The sequence below is a fragment of the Malaclemys terrapin genome, chromosome 6, assembly GCF_027887155.1.
Source record: "Malaclemys terrapin pileata isolate rMalTer1 chromosome 6, rMalTer1.hap1, whole genome shotgun sequence".
Classification (NCBI taxonomy): domain Eukaryota; kingdom Metazoa; phylum Chordata; order Testudines; family Emydidae; genus Malaclemys; species Malaclemys terrapin.
In genome coordinates this window covers 60,088,824-60,112,351 of record NC_071510.1, presented here as the reverse complement: position 1 = coordinate 60,112,351, position 23,528 = coordinate 60,088,824, and the positions used below count along the sequence as shown (strand labels likewise).

The following is a 23,528-nucleotide window of genomic DNA, read 5'->3' as shown; positions in this document are numbered from 1 at the left end:
GATCTGTTAAATATATTTTAGTGTTTTTGCTGCTAGATTATTTTCAACATCACATCTTGAAATGTTTCATGGACATAAAAATAATGGATTTTAGTATGAATTAGTTTTGTTATGGAAATTTTCTCAGAAGTGAGATTTTCTCAACACATAATGCAGTTGGGTCCCAAAGATTTTTTTTTTTTTTTTTTTTTTTTTTATTGTAGCATATGGAGCAGGTACTCTGTCTTTGGGAAAACACTGCAGTGTTGCTCCTTTTATAAATTTTATAGCTAAATTAGTTGAGGTTGTGCAGAACATAACAATCTGTAACTGACAATCGTATTTTTGTTCAAAGCAGTAAGGGTAGGGGGAATCAGAATTTGAGATGTTTCGCAAAGATCTTTATAATAGTGGCTTCATTCATGCCCATGTCTTTGATAATCTTGGAGAATCCATTTAGAAAAATCTGAAGGATTAATTCAAAATGGAACTACCTGCTTTCCCAGTCAAGGTACTCAGCAAGAACTCTCAACATAACAGGCAATCTTTCTGGCCATTTTCTTCTCCTGGCTCCAGGAGGTATTATTTCCAACTTTCCAGGATAGAGGTCAACCCAGATACTCCAGCAACTGAAACAGAAGGTAAACAAAAGGTTTAGGACTCTTTCAGACTAAGAATAAAATGAAATGTTTTTCTTTCTACTTTTGGACCAGTTCAATTGTAGTATTCTGTAGAGTTTCCAGCAAGTCCCTCTCTTCCCCTCTCCTTTCTACTATGGCAATGAACTTGCATTTGCACAGATTTATTTTCAAATATAAGTTCTAACATCTCACTGCATCATCCAGATGCTTTTTTTCAGGTTGTTTATAGTTCCTGTGAAAACAAGTGGATTCTGTTCTATTTTAGTGTGTAACAGAAATAAGATAAAACATAGAAAATACTCTTTCTTTCAAGAAAAGGCTTAATTTTTACTTTTTGTTTCATAAATCTCAAAAATGTGAGATCTGGTCACAGTAGTTCTCACTTCCTGCTATTAATTTTAATTTTATTTGGAATATAATGTATAATGGTGTCTAAGATCATGTAGGCTATTAGGTCACATCTAGAAAGAGGGTACTTAGGTCTGTCTTAGATTGATTCAAAACCTAAAACACAAATACCATCTCTGGAGTTTGCCTATCTTTTGAGCTCATTTTTAAGACTTATCAAGTAATCATTTTCCTGGTTTTAAACTTTTTTTTTTTTGTTGTTTTTCTTCCAATAGTCAGCTCAGATAGTTGCATCATGACATTGGAAGAGGGATGTCACCTTTCTGTCTTGTGTGCTTGTATCAATATGTGTGTTACCCAGTTTCTTCAAATAACCAAAATGGTTTGGGAAATAAATCTAGACAGAGCATCTGCATTGCTGACCACAGTATAAAGATGGTGACTGGTACATTATGGAAGCATCCCTTTTTTTCAGTATCTTATTTCACCCCTCATAAAACTTTTCAGATTTCACAGTCAGGAATCAATCTTCAATAATGTGTATACACTCCTGTTGGGTAACTGTCTATTTTAATTATGGAAAGTTTATAATTTTGAGTGTGCAAGAGGATTTGTGGGATTTAATATATCTAGAACATGGATATGTACCTTTGTCTAAATCAACTCCAATCTGATGGAGACATCACATAAATTCTAATGGTGTCCACCCCTATTGGAGCCCACCCTAAACTGAGTACTGTTGGACACTGAACTACTGAAATTGTGGCTTTGTTGTTATAAAGCTTTCTGACTTGCATCACTGAGTTTTGTCTTATGATTATGCTCTGATAGGTATTCATCACAATATAGATGAATTGATGACCAGCTTGTCACTTATAGATTTATCATTGGTTAAGCCTTACATTTTAGATTTTTCATTTTTTATAAAAATCCAAGGTTAATGGAAATTTTAATCACTGATTTTTAAAACCTCAATATTTACAATTCCAACATCCATACAGTAGCTGAGTGCACAAACAGTGAAAGCCTACATATTTTTCAATGGAAGTGAAGTGAAGTGCAGTGAGAGCACAACCTAATTAACTAGATTTAAACAAAAATATCTTTGTTTTAATTATCAGGCTAACAAACAGTAATGAGGAATACTTCAAATAGTGTGTTAGATTTTAAAAACAAAAGAAAAAATCAGAGTACTGCTTTAATGTATTTCTCTGGGATGTATGGTGCAGGAAGAGAAGAAGTGTTCTTATGGTTTGTTCATGGAAAAAGTTGAGTGGAATTGAATTTGAAGTATGCGTGAGGTGGGGGTTGAGCGCATCTGGGAGAAGCAGTTTAAGACCAAACCATTAGGACCCACCTCATCACAATCACATTGTCTCTGGCAGGAGACAGCAGGTCATCTGAACCCCATGTCTCTGCTAACCACAGCCTTCCTTTGACGCTTCAGCTGTAGAAGAGTCTCCTCACAGCGCCCCATAGCTTGCGCTAATAGTGCTTGAGTCTGATGATACAACTGCAGAATATGAAACTAAACCTAAAATACAAAGAATTTTTCATAAAACACCAAAGAAATAACTCTGTATTCTGTGCTTCTGAATTTTTTTTTACCTTATTTATGTTGCTACATTTTTGAATTATCAAATTAATGTTTTTTTTAATTCTTTATTTTACAGAACTGCTTCCCAAGTTTATCTAATGAAATTTTCACCAGATGGGGAATTCTTTGCTACTGCAGGAAAGGTAAATAACTTTGGTGTGACAGAATTATGTTCCTTTAGAAAGGTAATGAAATAATGCAGAACTTGACTGCATCCGTTTTTTGAAAAACAGGAGAAGTAATACTTGTTTTTTTCTTTTTTATAATTCAGAATGTCAGTAGCTTCCAAAAATTCTCTTATGCATCTCCTAATGCTGTTTAGTGACCGCTTTGAGTAATTGGGAGGGCTAAAATTCAGACAGGAAACGCTACAGATTTAGTTCTAGCAGAGTACTACCTTTGTTTCTGTTTTGAGTAGACAATAGTTCAGTGCCAAAACATAAGACATTAGGAAGTGAACAGTCTGTACCAGAGGAGTAGGCCCATGAAATGAAAATTGGATGTGATTCCTTACTAAAAAGTAAATGGAAAATATTGGAGCTTTTTCTTAATGTTTAAAAATACATTTTCGAAGAGAAGCTGATGTGCTAACATGAGTGACAGCACCTGTTAAGCAATCTGTTGCACAAAAAGTATCTCTTTATCCCATTAAAATATAGACTCTCTGGAAGTTGGCTGAGCAATCAGACTGGCTGAAACTTTTGAATGTTTGACATGTAAGCATTAAATCTTAAGTTTCCATGCAGGCTTATTTAAGAACCTTATGCCTCCATGATCAGTGACTTCTAATAGGTACCCATGTTAGTGTCAAATGTCTGTGGCAGCTTACAAATTTAGCTTTGAAAACTTGGTAGTGAACAAGTTCAAGCTACTAAAGCACTGATTGGTTGCAGCAGCTTGGGAATGGTATTCAAGGCGAAACCACCACCATGTTGTCCCATCTCTAACAGTGCTAACCACATGATCTGCCAACTTCTACTTCTAGAAAAGCTATTTAATTTTCCTTACTCAGTCTTCAAAAGAGAATACAAAACTTAATGCTGTGGAATCAGGGCGAAGGGAACTCAAGGTGGTATGATGGGTGCACTGGAAAACAGTATTGTTTGTTCATGTTGGAGCCTGCAGTGTCTGTGGAGAGTATGTACATAGGCTATCTATTGATGGTATTAATGCTATCATTCTTGTTCAAAGGGGACTTAAATACTGACATGACATCACAAAAAGGTCCTGTCAGAATGTTCTTGAACCATGTCCAGAGCCATATTCTGAGAATTGATAATTTTGGAAATCAGTTGCTCAAAATATCTTACAGTGAAGATCATATAACATTAAGGTTATGGATAAAAAGTTTCTGATTTCAGGAAATGAAACAAGGCTCCCATAGTATGTGTATGGTTGGTAGTAAATTGACTCAGTTTGCTTGACTTCAGTAATACAGCTGTTCCCATAAATGATTGCCAATACCGAAGTGTAACATTTGTAGTATATTCTTGTATAATAGGCAGACATTTTTACAGCTACAAATAGTTCCCTAAAGCATGTTGCAATCCTTAAGACATACTAGTTGATTTACTGGGATAAAAGCTTTTGATGTACAAATTGTGACCAAAAGAAATCAATGTATAATGTCACATTGCAAATTCAAAAAACAAAAGGGATAAAGCCAGTTTGTCATGTTGTTAAAGCAATATGAGGAGAATAATATTGGGAAGTTGACCGTAACTAACCTAGTTCCGTATGTAAGTGCAGAATCTTCTAAATCTTAATCTTTTTTTATTTTCTTTTATCTCTGGCTTAGTTACACTGGAGAAGATCTCAAACAGGAGAACTGGGTCATTGCAGATTGTTTGATTCCTTCTTTCTCACACAAGATGCTGATCAGGGAGGTTATTTGATGCTAGAAATGCCTAGTGTGCACAAAATGCTTCAGTGGCAGCTCTATCCTTAAGGAAATGCTTACTGATGACTTTCATATTCAGTTTTTGGATTATCTTTGTTTATTTTAGATCAGCCCATAATGTTAAATGTGTGTGTGTTCTCATGCATAAAATGAAATGTCCTTTTGGTGGGACAGGTTCTGGAGGCAGGTATCTTCCCCCACACAGTGGACTTAATTATGAGTATCTTATCATGTCATTAATTTACCTTTGCCTTATATTCCTGGTGTTCAAAATAGAAGTCCTTTTGGTCACTTTTTCTGTGAAATAAGCTGATAAAAATGCAACCACTCAGTCACTGCAATAATTTGGCTCCAAATCTAGGATAGTTCTGGTGAGTGAGACTCTGACTGTTAGAGCGGAGAAGGATCTTGTCTTTCATGGACATAATGGTCCATGTACTGTAGCTTTGTTTGAGTCTCTTGAGGTTTTTCCATCACCAGCATTTCCTTTCTCTTGCATTGGCTTTTCTTTCATAGATCATCTGAGAATAAGGCCTGGTCTACACTAGGCGTTTATGTCGAAGTTAGCGCCGTTACATCGAATTAACCCTGCACCCGTCCACACCGCGAAGGTATTTAGTTCGACATAGAGGTCTCTTTAATTCGACTTCTGTACTCCTCCCCGACGAGGGGAGTAGCGCTAAATTCGACATGGCCATGTCGAATTAGGCTAGGTGTGGATGGAAATCGACGCTAATAGCTCCGGGAGCTATCCCACAGTGCACCACTCTGTTGACGCTCTGGACAGCAGTACGAGCTCGGATGCTCTGAACTGCCACACAGGAAAAGCCCCGGGAAAATTTGAATTTGAATTCCTTTTCCTGTCTGGCCAGTTTGAATCTCATTTCCTGTCTGGACATCGTGGCGAGCTCAGCAGCACTGGCAACGATGCAGAGCTCTCCAGCAGTGATGGCCGTGCAATCTCAGAATAGAAAGAGGGCCCCAGCATGGACTGATCGGGAAGTCTTGGATCTCATCGCTGTGTGGGGCGATGAGTCCGTGCTTTCCGAGCTGCGATCCAAAAGACGGAATGCAAAGATCTACGAGAAGATCTCTAAAGACATGGCAGAGAGAGGATACAGCCGGGATGTAACGCAGTGCCGCGTGAAAATCAAGGAGCTGAGACAAGGCTACCAGAAGACCAAAGAGGCAAACGGACGCTCCGGATCCCATCCCCAGACATCCCGTTTCTACGAGGCACTGCATTCCATCCTCGGTGCGGCCGCCACCACTACCCCACCAGTGACCGTGGACTCTGAGGATGGGATAGTGTCCACGGCTGGATCCTCGGACATGTTAGCGGACGGGGAAGATGAGGAAGGAGATGAGGAGGACGAGGCAGTCGACAGCGCTCACAACGCTGATTTCCCCGACAGCCAGGATCTCTTCATCACCCTTACAGAGATCCCCTACCAACCCTCCCCAGCCGTTGCCCCGGACACAGAATCTGGGGAAGGATCAGCCAGTAAGTGTTGTAAAAATCTAAACATTTATTTGTAACAGAACAGGAATATTAACAATTTAAAAAATGGGTTTCTCATGATTAGTTTGATTAGCTTAACGGTTCAGTCATGGGCAGTGCAACTATTGAAAAAAAATCTAGCAATGTCCGGTTTTGCATGATTGTCCTGCCCAAGCCGCTCTACTGGTTAGTCACTGCTACAGCAGCTACAGTAAAATGCGGTCTATATGTCCGGGGATGGAGCAGAAATCCTCCTGTGACATCTCGAGGAAGCTCTCCTGGAGGTAATTGGAAATCCGCTGCATTAGGTTCTTGGGGAGAGCGGCCTTATTGGGTCCTCCGTAGTAGGACACGTTGCCACGCCACGAGACTATCAAGTACTCTGGAATCATTGCTCTGCACAGCATGGCAGCATACGGCCCTGGTCTTTGCAGGCTTTCCCGGAGCATTCTCTCTTTCTCGCTGTCAGAGATCCTCATGAGGGTGATGTCGCTCATGATGACCTGCTTTGAATGAGGTAGGGGAATGTTAGTGTTGGGACTGCTTTGCCGTTCCTTTACAGAACTGTAACCGCTGGTTTGCAGCCACGCGGTGGAGGCGGGAGAGGGGCAGCCGAAAGGGATCGTTCCCGGGGACAGCCGCGAGGGTGTGGGACAGGAGCAGACTTCCTGCTTGCCGAATTGCTGGCAGCAGGGACCGACATTGATTTCAATGTGAAATGAGGCCATTGCTAATATTAAAGTTTTAAGCTGCCACAAGTCTACGGCTTACCATGTCTGCCTGCAACAGAAATTCCGTTCTCCTGAGAGGCTTCTCAAATGTGCTGTAGAAGACCCCAGGCACTGAATGCGAAGGCCGAGAATTCGACCTTGTGCTGAGTGCGCATGTGAGAGGTGCTGTGCATGGTCTTGTTAGCAGAGAAAGACTATGTTCTTTGTTCACAACTACATTTATCTTTCTGAGGAATTCACTCCCTTTTTCCCATTCCCACAGCCCCATCTGCGACTGTCTCACAACCTAGCCTGTCATCACACTCCCAGAGGCTAGCGCGGATTAGGCATAAGAAGAAGAGGACACGGGAGGACATGTTCTCGGAGCTTATAGCCTGCTCCAGAGCCCAGGCAGCACAGCAGACCCAGTGGCGGGAGAACTTGACCCGAATGCACCAAGCCAACATGGATCGGGAGGAGAGGTGGCGTCAGGAAGACCAGCAGGCGACTCAAACCCTGCTTGGACTAATGAGGGAGCAAACGGACACGCTCCGGCGCCTTGTGGATGTTCTGCAGGAACGGAGGCAGGAGGACAGAGCCCCGCTGCAGTCCATCTCTAACCGCCCTCCCCCGCCACCAAGTCCCATACTCCCCTCACCCAAAGTGCACAGAAGGAGAGGCGGCAGAGTCCCTGCTAACTCTCACTCCACCCCTGCAGAGAGCTCGAGCAGCAGAAGGCTCTCATTCCCCAAAATTTGACAAGTTCTTTCCTTCCCGCCTGACACAAGCCCCCGTCCAAGTTTCACTTTCCCAGTTCCATGTTTGGTTGATAATAAAAAATACGTTTCTGTTAACTACTGTTTCCATCATGTTCTTTTGCAGGAGGGGGGGATAGGGGGTTGGTAATTCGACAGGACAGTCACCTTTGGCAGGGTATATAGTCGGGGGCAGGCACAGCAGCAGGGCACATACATAGTGCAGTGATGCAGTGACTAGTTACCCTGGTTAGTCTGGGAGGTTGTTTTCATGTTATGTGGTGGGGGGTGGGTTGCTCTGTGACTTTGTGGCAGGGGAGGGCAGTTACAGATCTTAAGCGGCGGTCCTTAGGCAGGATCACAGAGCCACACAGCAGGGGATCTGTAACCGTCCTCCCCCTGCCACAAAGTCACATAGACCCCCCCCATACACACAGTCCCTATCAGGAGGGGTGACAGGCTCCGTTGAAACAACCATCCCACCGCAGCGGAGCCTGTCAATCCTTGAGTTTAGAAGCTGCATTCGCGCCACTACAGTACACCCGCTCCGCACCACAGTCTGCGTCCCAGTTTTAAAAAATTCCCGCGAATACAGTATTAAAGAAAACGGTGTGCTTTAACAAAGTAGAACTATTTTTATTTTGAAACGTGTGTTGGAAGTGGGGTGAAGGGGGTATGTAACTGGATAGGATAGTCAACATTAACTGGGCAAAGAAATGGGGGCAGGTTTAGCTTCTCAATACACAAACTTTAAAGTCACAGGTTACCCTGCTCACTCAGGAACTTTGCTTTCAAAGCCTCCCGGATGCACAGCGCTTCCCGCTGGTCTCTTCTAATCGCCCGGCTGTCTGGCTGTGAGTAATCAGCAGCCAGGCTATTTTCCTCAACCTCCCACCCCGCCATAAAGGTCTCCCCCTTGCTCTCACAGAGATTGTGGAGCACACAGCAAGCTGCAATAACAATGGGGATATTGGTTTCGCTGAGATCACAGCGAGTCAGTAAGCTTCTCCATCTCCCCTTGAGACGGCCAAAAGCACACTCCACCACCATTCTGCACTTGCTCAGCCGGTAGTTGAAGAGTTCTTTTTCAGTGTCCAGGGCGCCAGTATAGGGCTTCATGAGCCAGGGCATTAGCGGGTAGGCTGGGTCCCCGAGGATGACTATAGGCATCTCCACATCCCCAAGAGTTATTTTGTGGTCCGGGAAGTAAATACCTTGCTGCAGCCGTCTAAACAGACCAGAGTTCCTGAAAACACGAGCGTCATGAACCTTGCCCGGCCATCCCACGTAGATGTTGGTAAAACGTCCCCTGTGGTCCACCAGTGCTTGCAGCACCATGGAAAAGTAGCCCTTTCTGTTAATGTACTGGCTGGCCTGGTGTTCCGGTGCCAGGATAGGGATGTGAGTTCCATCTATGGCCCCACCGCAGTTTGGGAATCCCATCGCTGCGAAGCCATCTATGATCGCCTCCACGTTTCCCAGGGTGACTACCTTTGGCAGCAGTACATCGATTGCCTTGGCTACTTGCATCACAACAACCCCCACGGTAGATTTGCCCACCCCAAACTGGTTCGCGACTGACCGGTAGCTGTCTGGCGTTGCAAGCTTCCACAGGGATATGGCCACTCGCTTCTGGACAGTCAGGGCTGCTCGCATCCGGGTGTCATTGCGCTTCAGGGCAGGGTACAGCAACTCACAAAGTTCCAGGAAAGTTCCCTTCCGCATGCGAAAGTTTCGCAGCCACTGGGATTCATCCCAGACCTGCAGCACTATGCGGTCCCACCACTCAGTGCTTGTTTCCCGTGCCCAGAATCTCCTTTCGACGGCATCAACATGACCCATTGCCACCGTGATGTTCTCGGCGCTGGGTCCCCTGCTTTCTGAGAGGTCTGTGCTACTCTCAGACTTCAGGCCATCACCGCGTTGACGTAGCCTCCTCGCCTGACTTTTCTGCATCTGCCTCAGGGAAAGGTGTATGATAAGTTGCGAGGCGTTGAGAGCGGCCACAACTGCAGTGATGGTTGCAGCAGGCTCCATGCTCGCAGTGCTGTGGCGTCCGCGCTGTCACTGACTAGAAAAGTGCGCGAACTGATTTCCCGCCGGCGCTTTCAGGGAGGGAGGGCGGGAGTGATGGACGGATGACGACAGTTACCCAAAAGCACCCTGGACACCTTTTTTTTTACCCAGAAGGCATTTGCGGCTCCACCCAGAATTCCAATGGGCAGCGGGGACTCCGGGAACTGTGGGATAGCTGACCACAGTGCACCACTTCCAATGTCGACGCTTTCCCCGTTAGTGTGGACTCACAAAGTCGAATTACTGTCCTTAGTGTGGACACACACGTTCGACTTTGCAATATCGATTCCAAAAATTCGATTTAAGTAAAATCGAACTACTCTCGTAGTGTAGACAAGGCCTAAGTGATCTATAGGGATGAGGAGAGGGTTCTTTACTGCCACCATGTCAGTGTGATCATAATGGACTTGCTTGTTAGAAACCTAGAACATTGATGTTTTGGCTGGGTTGGTTTTTTTTTTTTCTCATTGGGATGTTCCCAAGATTAACAGGGCCCTTGAGTCTTCACTGTATGGAAGGTGTTGTCTGACCAAGATATGGTACAGTTCTTGAGCCCTTTGTTTGTGACTAGGCCGAAGATCCTGTCTCTATAGGCATAGTTAGAGACAATCTGGAGAACTGGACAGTAGATGTGCCTAAATTTCTTCATTATCCTGAATGTCTTAGGTGTTTGTGTAGTTTTCTCAAGTCAGTGGCCTGGATTCTCCTGTTTACACAGGTGTAAGTCAGAATTAACTCCGCTGAAGTTGATGGAATTGCACAAGTTGAAACCATGACAGAATATCTCAGCAGCTCCTCCAGGAATTCCATGCTGTTAGGATGTTCAGACAACCAAGAGGAGGTGGGGATTTGACATGAGCAAGACTAAGGCAAAGTCTACACTATGACTTTGGTATAACTTAGGTCACTAAGGGGTGTGACTAAGCCACCCTCTTGAGTAATGTAAGTTATACCACCCTAACCACCAGTGTGAACAGCGCTACGTTGGTGGGAGAACTTCTCCTGCTGACATAGCTACCACCTCTTGCGGAAGTTGATTTATTATGGCTATGGGAGAGCTCTCTCCTGTCAGCATAGAGTATCTTCACTAGATGTACTATAGCGGTGCAGCTTCACTGATGTAGTGTAGAGTACCCCTAAAAGGGAATTCTCTCACCATCTAGGACAGAATCTAGGATTTCTATAGCACCATTTGGTCTTTGAAAAGTTTTTTATATTGGGCAGACAAGGAAGGCCTGAAGCTTACTGAGTGACTTAATTCACTGCCACCAGACAAATGATACTCTATGTAAAAAGCCTTGTCAGGTGATATTCGAGGCTTTCAAATGCATCAACTTAATATCATCTAGAATCTGTGGGAACTAGTTGAAAATTTTCAGCTGAAATTTCCCAAAGTGTGTGGTGATGTAAATCATCTATTGGAATTTGTGAGCGAGAACTATTGATTTTTACATCAATTTAATCAGGTTTTACATTTGAACTTTTTATTTACCAACAAGGTTGACTTTTAGTGGTTGGTATAACTGAGTACTTGACAGCTAGGAGAATACACTATGCCTATACATATTTATTTAAACAGTTATGTAAAATTTACATTTATATTCTGTATTTTTATATTATTGTGTTAGAAAATGGTGATTGATGCACTTATTTACTAGATCAACTTTTTATTTGTAATTAATGTCAGGCTGCATTTGGAGATTTGCAATTCTATTAAAAATGCACAAAATATTAAAAAACCTTTGTTTATTAGTTAAATAAACCTTAAATGTGCTGGATATATAAGAAGAAAATTATCAAAATGTTATGTTTGAAACTGATTTAATAAACAGAAGAAGCACTATTTGTAGTTAGTGAATTGAACTGGGTACCATTTCCTCCAGATTTTAGAACTAGTAGATCTGATCCTCCCCCTTCATTTTCATTTGTACATTGAAAGAGAGAAACAATTTTTTCTGCTTTTTCAGCTCCCAATTGGTTTTTCAACTTTTTATGAACATGTAATTGAACTAAAATAGTGGAATAAACTGAAAGGAAGAAAATACTCTACACCTGCATAAGACTTTACTGCTGTCAAAAGCTTGTTTAGCACTTCAACAGACTCTGGTTCAGGTGCTTAGCCAGTGACTTCTACCAGTTCAGTGGTTGGACTTTCTTTGAAACTTCAGCAGCAAATATGCTGCTTGAATATTATATTTTTTATTTAATTAAAATTATTTTAATAAGTTGTCATTTAAAATTTAATTTAAATAGGTTTAACAGGATTTAATATAAATATTCCTATTTAAATTTAAAAAACCCAGTTTTATTCACCCTGGAATTTCTACTAGGATAAACTTTCTTTTGTTTTCCTACTTTCTGCTCAGGACGACTGTCTTGTAAAAGTGTGGTATAATACCGATAGTTGGCGATCAGCAGTAACACCTCAAAGTTCAAGTCCACAAAAACAAGCACAAGATGTTGATTTTTCATTTGTTTACTTGGCCCATCCTCGATCTGTAAATGGATTTTCATGGAGGAAGACAAGCAAATACATGCCACGGTCAGTAGCTTAACTGCTTGATATCTGTAAATTGTTGTTCATTACCTGATAAACTTTCCTTCCAACGTTTGTAATAGGCTTCTTTTTTAAAACTACCCTAGCTGCTCTTCTCTGGAGACCTTGGTTTAAATCCAGTTTCCTACTGTGCTAATTCAACAATACTAAATTGTGGCTGCTCTGGTACTTCTGTATTTACGATGAGCTGCCTCATACACCTCACGTTTATATTGTACATTCTGTCAAGGTTCTTTGATGCCCTGTTTACCACAGTTTGAGCACTTCCTATGAGTAAAAAGTTATTTCCTACCACCCTGCTGGCAAAAGGCAGACTTGTTTTTTTTTTTTTTTTTTTTTTTTTAAAGATGTGAGGGTGGGAAACCCCTGGGTGAAGAGAGAGAGGTTTTGCATTTAGCTCTGGACAGGAATCTCATCTTTTGGTCCAGACGCTAACAAAATTATATTCCTACTTAGGTCTTAACAAGCAGACCTGGCGAATGTTCTGACTTCTGCAGTACAGTGTGTATCCAACAGTAATTAAGCACTCTAGCTAAATAGCCATTTGTGCATTTTATTATTGCACCTCCTCTCTTTATGGTCTTCCAGAATCTGATTATAACAAAACTCACATTTGTGCATGGCTTCTTGCTCATGTATGCAAATGCTGTTACCTCATTGTGGTGTGAAAGATCTCCACTGGTTCTCCGTTTACTTGAGGATCCAGTACAAAATCAAAATCCTGTCCCGAAGACCCAACATATCATGGTGACAGGCATGTTAGGACCTAAATAAAATGGTCATTCACACTGAATCCCAGTTTCCTTCTGTCTGTATCATACAGTATGCATTTTAATATACCTAAATGTAAATGGATACATTTAGGAACAAAGAATGTAGAATTACAGGATGGGAGACTATCCTGGTTAGGAGTGACTCTGGCAAAGATTTGAGGGTTGTGGTGGATAATTAGGGCCCTATGAAATGTTTAATTTTGCATTTTCTGATTTATTTTCTGATTTCATTTTTTTCCATTTAAAAAAAAATGAATTCCATCTTTATGGTTTTTTTAATAACAATTGTTTGATTCATTAACAACAATTAAGTAGCCCTACTATAAATGCATTAAAATGTTCAGAATTGGATTGCAATGGAAAAAACTGATTTTACAAAAAAACCAGAACACCCTGCAGATATTCAGTATACAGTTAAAGTAACACATTTTAAATCACTTTTTAAAGTAGCACTCTGTAATATGACAAAACCGACATGGATGAACAGTAACACAAGAAGTCCACAGAGATGGGTGGGGAAGGGGGCAGGGAGTGTGTGTGTCAGCATGCTGTGTCTCTAAGCAAAGCACTCACCAGCCTGAATACTTGTTCAGCTAGCAGCTGGCAGAACCGCTCCTGAACCAGAAGCTGGTGCACAAACAGGCACTCCCCTGTCCTCCACCCCAGCTCAGCAGAGACCGGGTACGCCGGCAGGGGAAGGAGGGACACCCTGACATCAGCCCACCTCCCTTTGGCTCTGGACAGCAGATCAGGAGGCTCCTGATCCAGAGCAGCTTGACTCTTATGTGCGGCTCCATGTAGCACAGCCATGAGCCTGCCCTGCCTGCCGCCTGCTGCTCCTGCTACTCTCTTAGTGCTGGGGAGAGCAGGATTCCACATTAATGTTTTGATTCTGTCCATGCTCTCATTAACACAGATTTCATAGAGCCCTGGATAATCAGATGAACATGAGCTCCCAGTGTGATAATATGACTGAAAGAGCTAATGCGATCCGGGGATGCATAAGGGGGGGAATATCACATAGGAGTAGAGGTTATTTTACATCTATATTGGTCACATGTGTGATCGTTGCTAGAATATTTTGTCCAGTTCTGGTGTCCCCAATTGAAGAAGCATATTGATAAATTGGAGAGGGTGCAGAGAAGATCCACACAAATTATTAAAGTGTTAGAAAACATGTCTTAGACTCGATGAGCTCAATGAAGGGACAGTAAAGGGATGAGTTGATTTACAGTTTGTTTCCCCATGGGGGAACAAGTAGTTAATAAACTCTTCTTTTTAGTAAAGAAAGGTACAACACAACCCAATGGCTGGAAGCTGAAACTAAATAAATTGAGTCTGGAAATAAGGTGTACATTTTTAATGGTGAGAGTAATTAACTATTGGAACAATTTACCAAGGTTTATGGTGGATTCTCCATCACTGTCAATTTTTAAACCAAGAGCGGTTGTTTTCCTAAAACATATGTTTTAGGGATTATTTGGGATAGATCCTGTGGCCTGTGTTGTAAGATATCTGTCTAATTACTGAGTGAGCAGGTTACTGACCTGTCTGGAGCAGCACTTCTATCTTGGTTACATGATCTCTCCAAAGCATTCCTGGGATGCTTTTTAAACAACACTGGTGGGATGCTTTCAGCCTCCTGTTGTGTATTTCTACCATCTAACATGTTTCCAAGTAGTATAATCTCACTTTAGCATGTAGATTTATCTTCTTGATGTTTGGCAAATGGGAAAATGATCTATGGGCTTTGCCAATTCTTGCCTTTACTACTTCAGTGAGCTGGTTATTAACAGATAGTGTACTTCCAGGGTAAACAAAGTCATCGACTCTCTTGTACTCTTGCTCATCAATCACATGTCCACTGGTGTTGACATCATTTTCTTCTATCACTATGGGCTTGGTATTCTGCATACTGATAGAAAGTCCCACTTTAGCACCTTCTGCTTTTATGTTCACAAATAGTCTTTTCATTCAATCCAAGCTGGTCTCCAGTATGACTATATTATCTGCAAAATATAAGTCTTACTAGTATTGTTTAGGCAGGTGAAGCTGTGTCTTCAGCAGCAGCTACTGCCCTTCTCATCATAAAATCTGTGTCAATGCAGAAAAGATGTGGGGATTGTAAGCGGCCCTGCCTTATGCCAGGAACAATCTTAAACCATTCTGTCTCTCCAGTGTCTGTCCTGATACAGCACACAGACTTGTCATACAAAGCATTTATTAAATTAACAATCTTTGCTGTCATCTGCTAATTGGCTTTCTTTGAATCCCCTCTAAGTCAGTTATCAGTGAGTGCAACTGCAGCAGCCTAAGGCCCTTCACAACTGTGCGCTCCTTACTTATTCTGTATGTTATGTTGCCCTCCACTTCCTGTGCTCTAAGAATGTCAGCCTTAACTGCTCACTTGAATTCCACCTCTCATATACTGAATGTCCTCCATACAGCTACTGCCTTGGAAGTTGCCAAATTCATCTTTACTATCATGCCACCCGGAATTTGCCATCTGATAATTTTTAAGGTGTGTGTGTGTGTGTGTGTGTGTGTGTGTGTGTGTGTACACAAAACAATACCTATTACCATTTCCCTGGCATCTCTTACATGGAATCACAAAATTATGCCCACAGATTAGATATATAACCAGAATATGTTCGTGCGTCATTTGTTACATCCCCTTGTAGTGTCTTGTCTTAAACTGAATTGTAAGCTTGTCTGGGAAGCGAACTTTAATGTCTACGTAGTTTTTATAGTGCCTAGCACAATGGAGTTCTGATCTTGATTGGGATTTCTTGATGCTGTTATAATGCAAATAATGTTTAGAGAAATAAGCATAGAAGTGGTCACAAAGAACTTATTATATAGTCCTGTCTATTGTATAATCATGCTGTATGGTTTTGGCCATACTTTTGAACAAACTTTTATCTATGTCCAAATTTCCACATCTGTAAAATGAGGATACCTACCTACCTAGCTTACAAGGGAATGCTGAGGATTATTAATAATTGTAGAATGCTTCAAAGAACAAAAAATGATAAAATATTGGCTATCAATATACAGTTCACTTTTTTACATCCAAATGGATAGTTTTGTATGCTGGAACCAAAGATCCAATATTGCATAGTTACATAACTGTAAGTTTGAGGTGGTGGAAGGCACATAACAGTGCTGTATTCATGACCGTTCACTAAACTTCTAATATTTAAAATAGTTGCACCATTTAGTCCATTTCGGGTTCCAAAGTTTCACCTATTTTTCTGGGGGTATTTATCAGGTTAATTAAAGAACTCAGTTTTGTAATTTTTTTATATGCTACCTAAGGCATAGTGTCATGCATAATTCTGGAAATTTATACTTAAATTCTTACCTTTCATTGTTTTATGTGGGTATTTGTATACTCCGAATATAACGGTTTTTTTTCAATCTGGCTAAAACTTTCTTTCAGTGGTGCTGTATGCAATGTACTGCTGACTTGCTGCAAGGATAATGTATGCCGTCTCTGGGCAGAGACTTTGTTACCCAATGATAGTTTATCATGCGCTGGTGGATACAACCATTGGACTGAACCAGTGAACTTAACCAATAACTTCAAAAGAAATGCTTCTAGTAAGGAACGAATGCAAAATGCTTTAGAGGTGAGAACTGTTGGATAGTACGTTTTTTACAAACCACATCTTTTTTGTATTTATTAAAAAAATTACTTGCTGAATATATTCTGAGAATAATTCATGTTTTATAATTTCTTTGGAAAGAGTGTTTAAAATACAGATAGGTTTGAGAGTAACTTTTAGAGTTACGTTTATGATGTGAATGTTTAAAATGAAGTAAAACTTGATTTCTTGAACAATCTGCAGTATTCTCTTAAAGTTAATTGTTTCAGCTTTCACTATGCATGTTAGCTTTGAAAATGAGCTATTTAAAGAAAAATACAATAGTTGCAGATAAAGTTTGGCATCTCTGAGGGTATTAGTCACATAAATGGAGAGACAATATATTGAGTAAAGACATTTAAAATACAGAAGAAGTTTGAGTTCTCTTGAAAACTGTCAGTTGTGCTAGAACATGTCAGCCCCGATCACATTTCCTTGCACAACAGCCCACCTTGGACATCTTCAGGCAAAAAGGACAACAGTGGCTTGATAGTTTCACTACCTCTTGTCTTATGGCCAGAACCCTGTCCTTGAAGTCATGCTGTATGGTTTTGGCCATACTTTTGAACAAACTTATCTATGTCCAAATTTCAATAGCCAGGATGAATGATTGGGAAGATAAAGGCTATTGTTGCACTAAATCGATAAGTCACTGGAGCAGAAAGATACAAAGTAAAATAGTACTCCTCCATACACCTATGTAGGGCAGCAGGAAAAGGTTTGAAATATTCCCCTCATTCTCTCATCTACCAGTACTCATGTTCTGAGGACTGAGGTAGAGTACTCCATAATTTTTAGTTTAATGTGGGAAATATGGTGTATGATAGAGAACAGCTTTACGTTTAGGGTGTAGATGCTATGGAACCCCAGTTAGGATGGTGCTTTGAGAAGTACCTGTGATAGGGGTTCTCTGGTTACCACACGAGTTGCGGGATGTTCTCTTGCCTGTTTGATAAAGCAATGGTGATGCTGTGGAAGGTTATATTTTTCCCTCTTGCTACCTTGCTTGAGGTTTAGAGCAGACTGCTTTCTGTAAGGCCTTATGTATTTGTGGAGAGTGGTCCTTGCCCACCTGCCTGCCTCCCTCCCTCATGAAAAAGTGTTAAGTAAAAATGATGTCCTGAGGTACCTTTGAATACTTGTGGAGAGAAGTTAAGGACAGCCAGCTCCTACACAAACTTAGGGGTAGGATTAGATGGATGGTCTTTATGTCTCCCAGATGAAGAGCATAAAGCAGAGGATATGGTGTGGGTGATGGTCTGAATGGGAAAGTTTGACGTTTCAAGTTCTGTAGAATAGAATCTTATAATGAAACTCTAGGAGTTTCTTCCAGTGCCTGCAGACGAGCTTTGCAGGATCTGTATAACTCCAACAGAGAAGAAACTTACTAAAACAAGGTATTACCACATGCTAAAGCAGCAGTTTTACCAAGTCTGGAATTAGTGACAATAACGTAGAATTGGAATCTAGAAGACAGCACAGTGCAAGCCCAGAGAAGAAAAGCTATTCAACCAGTGTTGGTAACCATGTAACCAAAGAAGACATTGAAATGGGGAGAAACTATCTACTCATATGTTCTAAGTCAAAAGGAGTGCAAGAGACAAGACTTTTTTTCTCATTTAAAAAAAGCGAAGAAAAAACTGGGAGAATGTTACGTAACAGCCTATCTACCACAAAGTTAGAAATGAGCAAGAATGACAAATTGAGAGAGGATAAAACCCCAACATACAAGGTAATCAGAATCTGGGTAGATTGAACTGAACTGACAGATATCTGAGGTTTGTTTCTTTACCCTTTTACACTATTAATGCTTGTACAGTTTTTCATGCCAATGGGGTATTAAATTGTGACAACACTAAGGTGACTAGTACATAGGAAAGTTTGACTTCAGCAATATCATATAGGTGACCATGTCCCCTCATGAAAATTTGAATCTTACTTGACTAGAGTTTTTCGGGGTGTGTGTAAGGAAATGATTACAACACTTGAAGCAAATATTTTGCCTCTGTTTTTAATGAGGAACTTGGTGACAGTGGCAGTATGGCTAATGGAAACAAAGATATAGAAGAAGAAATGACCACCTCCAAGATGGAAGCCAAGCTCAGTGGCACCCTGTGTGTGTGTGTGTGTGTGTGTGTGCTGGATGATCTCCATTCAAGAATAGTAAAGGAACTGACACATGAAATAGCCCAATAGCAAGGATTTTTAAGTAATCAGCAAACTCGGGATCATATCCTGTGACTGGAGAATTGCAAATATAGCACCTATGTTTAATAAAGGGGAGGAAAAAAGTGATCCAGGAAACTACAGGTCTGTTAGTTTGACCTCAGTTGTACACAAGGACTTAAAATAAATTTTGAAAGAGTGTAATTATGGGCATAGTGGTAAATGGTAATTGGGATAAAATAGAACATGGTTTTACAAAAGGTAGATTGTGCCAGACCAACTTGATCTTCCTTTGTGATAACAGATTTTCCATACAAAGGAAATCCAGTAAATGCAATCTATCTGTATTTCAGAAAGGCATTCTATACAGTTCCACATGGGAATTTATTAGTTAAATTGGAGAGATGGAGATTAATATGAGAATTGAAAGGTGGATAAGGAACTGGTTAAATTGGAGACTGAGTCATGCTGAAAGTGAACTGTCAGGCTGGAGTGAGGTTACTAGTGAAGTTCCTCAGGGATGGGTTTTGGGACCAATCTTGTTTAACATTTTCATTAATGACCTTGGCACAAAAAATTGGAGTGTGCTAATAACATTTGCAGATGACACAAAATTGGGAGGTATTGCCAATATAGAAGAGGACTGAAATATTATACAAGAACATCTGGATGACCTTGAAAACTTGTTTAATAGCAATGGAATGAAATAGTGCAAAGTGCAAGGCCAGGTACTTAGGGACTATCAACAGGAATTTTTGCTATAAGCTGAGGAGTTACCAGTTGGAAGCCACAGAGCAAGAGAAAGATCTGGGTATATTGGTCAATCACAGGATGACTGAGCCACCAATATGATGCAGCTGTTTAAAAAAAAAAAAAAAAAAAAAAAAAAAAAAGGCTGATGCAATTGTAGAATGCATCAGGTGAGGTATTTCCTGTAGAGTTAAGGAAGAGTTGTTAGCATTATACAATGTATTGGTGAGACCTCATCTGGAATACTGTGTGCAGTTCTGGTCTTGCATGTTTAAGGAAGATTAATTCAAACTGGAATAGGTTCAGTGAAGGGCTACTAGGGTGATCTAAGGAATAAGTAACCTACCTTATGAGAGGAGACTCAAAGAGCTTGGTTTGTTTATCTTAACCAAAAGAAGGCTGACCGGAGATATGATTGCTCTCTATAAATACATCAGAGGGATAAATACCAGGGAGGGAGAGGAATTATTTAAGATAAGGGCCAGTGTTAGCACAAGAAGAAATGGATATAAACTGGCCATCAACAATGTTTTTAGACTTGAAATTAGACGCTCGTTTCTAACCATCAGAGGAGTGAAATTCTAGAGCAGCCTTCCAAGGGCAGTAATAGGGGCAAAAAGCCTAACTTGTTTCAAGACTGATCTTGATAAGCTATGGAGGAGTCATATGATGAGGTTGCCTACAAGGGCACATGGCCCATCCTTAACTGCTATTAGCAAGTATCTCCAACAACTGGAGGTGGAACACTAGGTGGGCAGAGCTCTGAGTTATTACAGAAAATTCTTTCCCAGGTGTCTAGCTGGTTGATCTTGCATGCTAACCAATGGTCATATTTGGGATCAGGAAGGAATCTTTCCCCAGGTCAGATTGGCAGAGATCCTGTTTTTCATTTTTTTTTTTTTTTTTGCTTTCCTCTGCTGCATGGAACATGGGCCGTTTTCTGATTTGAGTTACAATAAATGGTGAATTCTCTGTAACTTGAAGTCTTTTAAATCAAGATTTGAGGAACTCTGTAACTCACCTAGTGGTTATGGGCTTATTACAGGAGTGGGTGGGCAAGGTTCTGTGGTCTGCAGTGTGCAGGAGGTCAGACTAGTTGATCGTGGCAGTCCTTCTTGGCTTTAAAGTCTGAGTCTGAGATTGTGCTTATTGGGTCGAAAATGAAGTATTGATCCAGTCATGGAGACTTGGTGATAGTAGCCAATTCAAGATTTTTTTTTAATAACTTGAATGTGCATGGTTTGTGTTCCACTTGAAAAATGCTATAGACACAGCATTTGATTTGGTCTGAGCATGAAGGCTGTACAGATACAGCCCAGTACATTGGAATACAAAGCTCTCTGAATTTTACTACTCCCATTCAAGGCAACACTGTGTTACATACAAGCTTTCTACAGGATTCTAAAGACATTAACATCCTTTAATACGTAGTCCTTTTTCTATGGAAGATACGTTATGAACAATACAGTTGGTAAATTCACCAGTGCACTTTTTAACTGTAAAAGCTACTTCCTTTAGGTTACAATTTCACATGCTTTCTTTTCTAGAAAAAAATTTATAGATTAAATCCTCCTTTTTTTTTTTTCTTTGGAAACAAAATTAAAATGACTTATTCTCCACACAGTTAAATCTAAGGCCCTTTCGACGAGGAAGGAGAAGGTCACTTGCCCTCATAGCACATACTGGATTTTCCCCACATCAGCAAGATCCTCATGAAGTTCATAGGAACACTCCTTTGCATGCAAATGCACTCTGTCACTTTCATATTGCTGCCAGCATCAACCCAGCCACAGGTAATCATGAGCAGTTAAGATTTATGATACAAGAACGCAATACAGACTTTTCTCTGTGTACCCTTAATTTGCCTCCTTGTATTTATACATTCAGATGGACTTTATTTATCTGAGCACAGGACCTCTGCCTCATTCAGTGCACAGGATGGATGGTGCTGACTTAAAGAGCAACTATTCAATATTCTGTTTTCTGCTCATGGTTTAATATGTGACCCTATGTGTATACATTGCACACTATTTAAATCCTGCTCTGAAGACAGAATTACCAATTCCTCATGGCTTTCTTTGGTGCTCATTGCCATACTATTGGAGTGCTTCACAACAACGTTGTGAGGTGAGGGTGTATTATCTCCATTTTACAGGTGGGGAACTGACAGATTAAGGTCAAAAGTATCCACTCATTTTGGGTGCCCAGTTTGAGACTCCTAGGACTTGACTTTTTCATAGTGCTTAGCATTATGTGGCCTTTTATATGATCAAAGCACAGCTTTGATATCAGCTGTGAGTTCTGAGCACTTCTGCAAATAAGACCCTTATGTCTCAAGTCAGGCACCCAGAAAATGAGCAACCTACAATTAATAGCTATCCCAGAGCAGTTCCATCTTGCGTCCTGGATAATGCAGGTGTCTGTGCAGGGAAAAAACAGTGGTATGTGATCATGTTACAGTATTACAATGCATGTGTACAGTAGGTCCAAATAAAGGTTGCAGAGGAAACCTTAATTCTGGTACAGTAACTCCCCACTTAACATCCTCTCACTTAATGTTGTTTCGATCTTATGTCCCTGCTCAGTTACAGAACATGCTCCATTTAAAGTTGTGCAATGCTTCGCTAGAACGTTGTTTGGCTGCCTGCTTTGTCCACAGCTGGCAGCTCTCCTACTCTCCCCACCCCTCCACAGCATCTCCCGCCCGCTGGCAGACCCGGCGGATCAGCGCCTTACCCCTCCTGCCCCCGCCTCCTGCCCGCGGCAATCAGCTGGCCTGCAGCGTTCGTGAGGGAAGGGGGAGGAGCGAGGACTCAGCGTGCAGGCTCCCCCTGCCTCCCGAACGCCACAAACCAGCTGATTGCTGTGGGCAGGAGGGGCATGCAGAGTAAAGGGGGAGGAGGGAGGGGAAAGAAGAGGTGGGTTAAGGGTGAAGGTTTGGTGGTAGGGGGGCGTGGGCAGGCTGAGGGTTGAGCCCTCGTCCCTGGTGCTTGCAGAGTAGGGGAAGCTGCTGCTGCGCAATGTGCTTCTCCTAGCCTATAGCACCTTCAGCCTCCTTGCCTGCCTCATTGTCTCCAGTGCCAGTGGGCTGTGCCTGTGTGGGGTAAGGCAGGGGCACCTCCCCACTATAGTACTGTACTGTATGGCAAAAAAAAAAATATTCCCTGGAACTTAACCCCCCAAGTTACATTCATTCTTATGGAGAAATTGGATTCGCTTAGCATCGTTTCACTTGAAGTTGCATTTTTCAGGAATATAACTACAATGTTAAGTGAGGAGTTACTGTACTTCATTTTTGAGTGCTTAGCATTACAATTTTAATCTTTTTAAATATTTTTTCATGTGTGTAATACAGGGTGTGTACACTTATATAAGCATTTTTATCATGAAACCACATAAGACTCAGTAATGATATGTATCTGTTACATAGCCCTCTTCACTCATAGTTCTTAAAATCCTTTACAAAGGAGGGTAAGTGTCATTGTGGAGCATGCTGTGATTACAAATTAAGGTGGCTAGAAATGATAGTATTTAATTGGAGGAAGGGAGTTATTTGAAGGCTCCTTAAGAATCATTAGTAAAGTCCTAGTGCGAACTGTTAGAACTCACAAGAACCAGGATTACAGCTGATTCAGAATAAAAGCTAGAGTGAAAGAAGAGACAATACTCCATTTGACAGACTTTTTAATAATACATTTTAACCTGGGAAGAAGAGGGTTCCTTTAAAAAATATTGTAAAAAATATTGAAAGTTCAATAAATGTATACGAATGTCAAAAGTCAGCCTGCACATCATGTTCTTGTTTGGTATGTTCCTTTCTTAAACTAATTTTAATTCTTCCTTGTAACTCATCTTAATGCCAGATTCATCATCTTGAGAGCTGGCCCTCTGTAGCTAACTAAGGCCTGGTCTACACTACGGGTTTAGGTCGACTTTAGCAGCATTAAACCGAATTAAGCCTGGACACGTCCACACAACGAGGCCCTTTCTTTCGACTTAAAGGGCCCTTTAAACCGGTTTCTTTACACCACCTCCGACGAGGGGATTAGCGATAAAACCGGCCTTTGCGGGTCGGAATTGGGGTAGTGTGGACGGAATTCGATGTTATTGGCCTCCGGGAGCTATCCC

The 23,528-nt window shown here is 41.2% G+C and overlaps 1 protein-coding gene across 2 annotated transcripts in view; it reads left to right on the top strand.

Moving 5' to 3' along the window:
* DMXL1 (Dmx like 1) overlaps nt 1-23,528 on the top strand; it is a 157,607-nt gene that overhangs the window by 31,404 nt on the left and 102,675 nt on the right. For both annotated transcript variants that reach the window (XM_054031319.1, XM_054031318.1), the window contains exons 6-9: nt 2,642-2,708; nt 11,874-12,049; nt 16,280-16,469; nt 21,025-21,193. In XM_054031319.1, the coding sequence (XP_053887294.1) occupies nt 2,642-2,708; nt 11,874-12,049; nt 16,280-16,469; nt 21,025-21,193 (602 nt within the window). The remainder of the gene's footprint in view (nt 1-2,641; nt 2,709-11,873; nt 12,050-16,279; nt 16,470-21,024; nt 21,194-23,528) is intronic.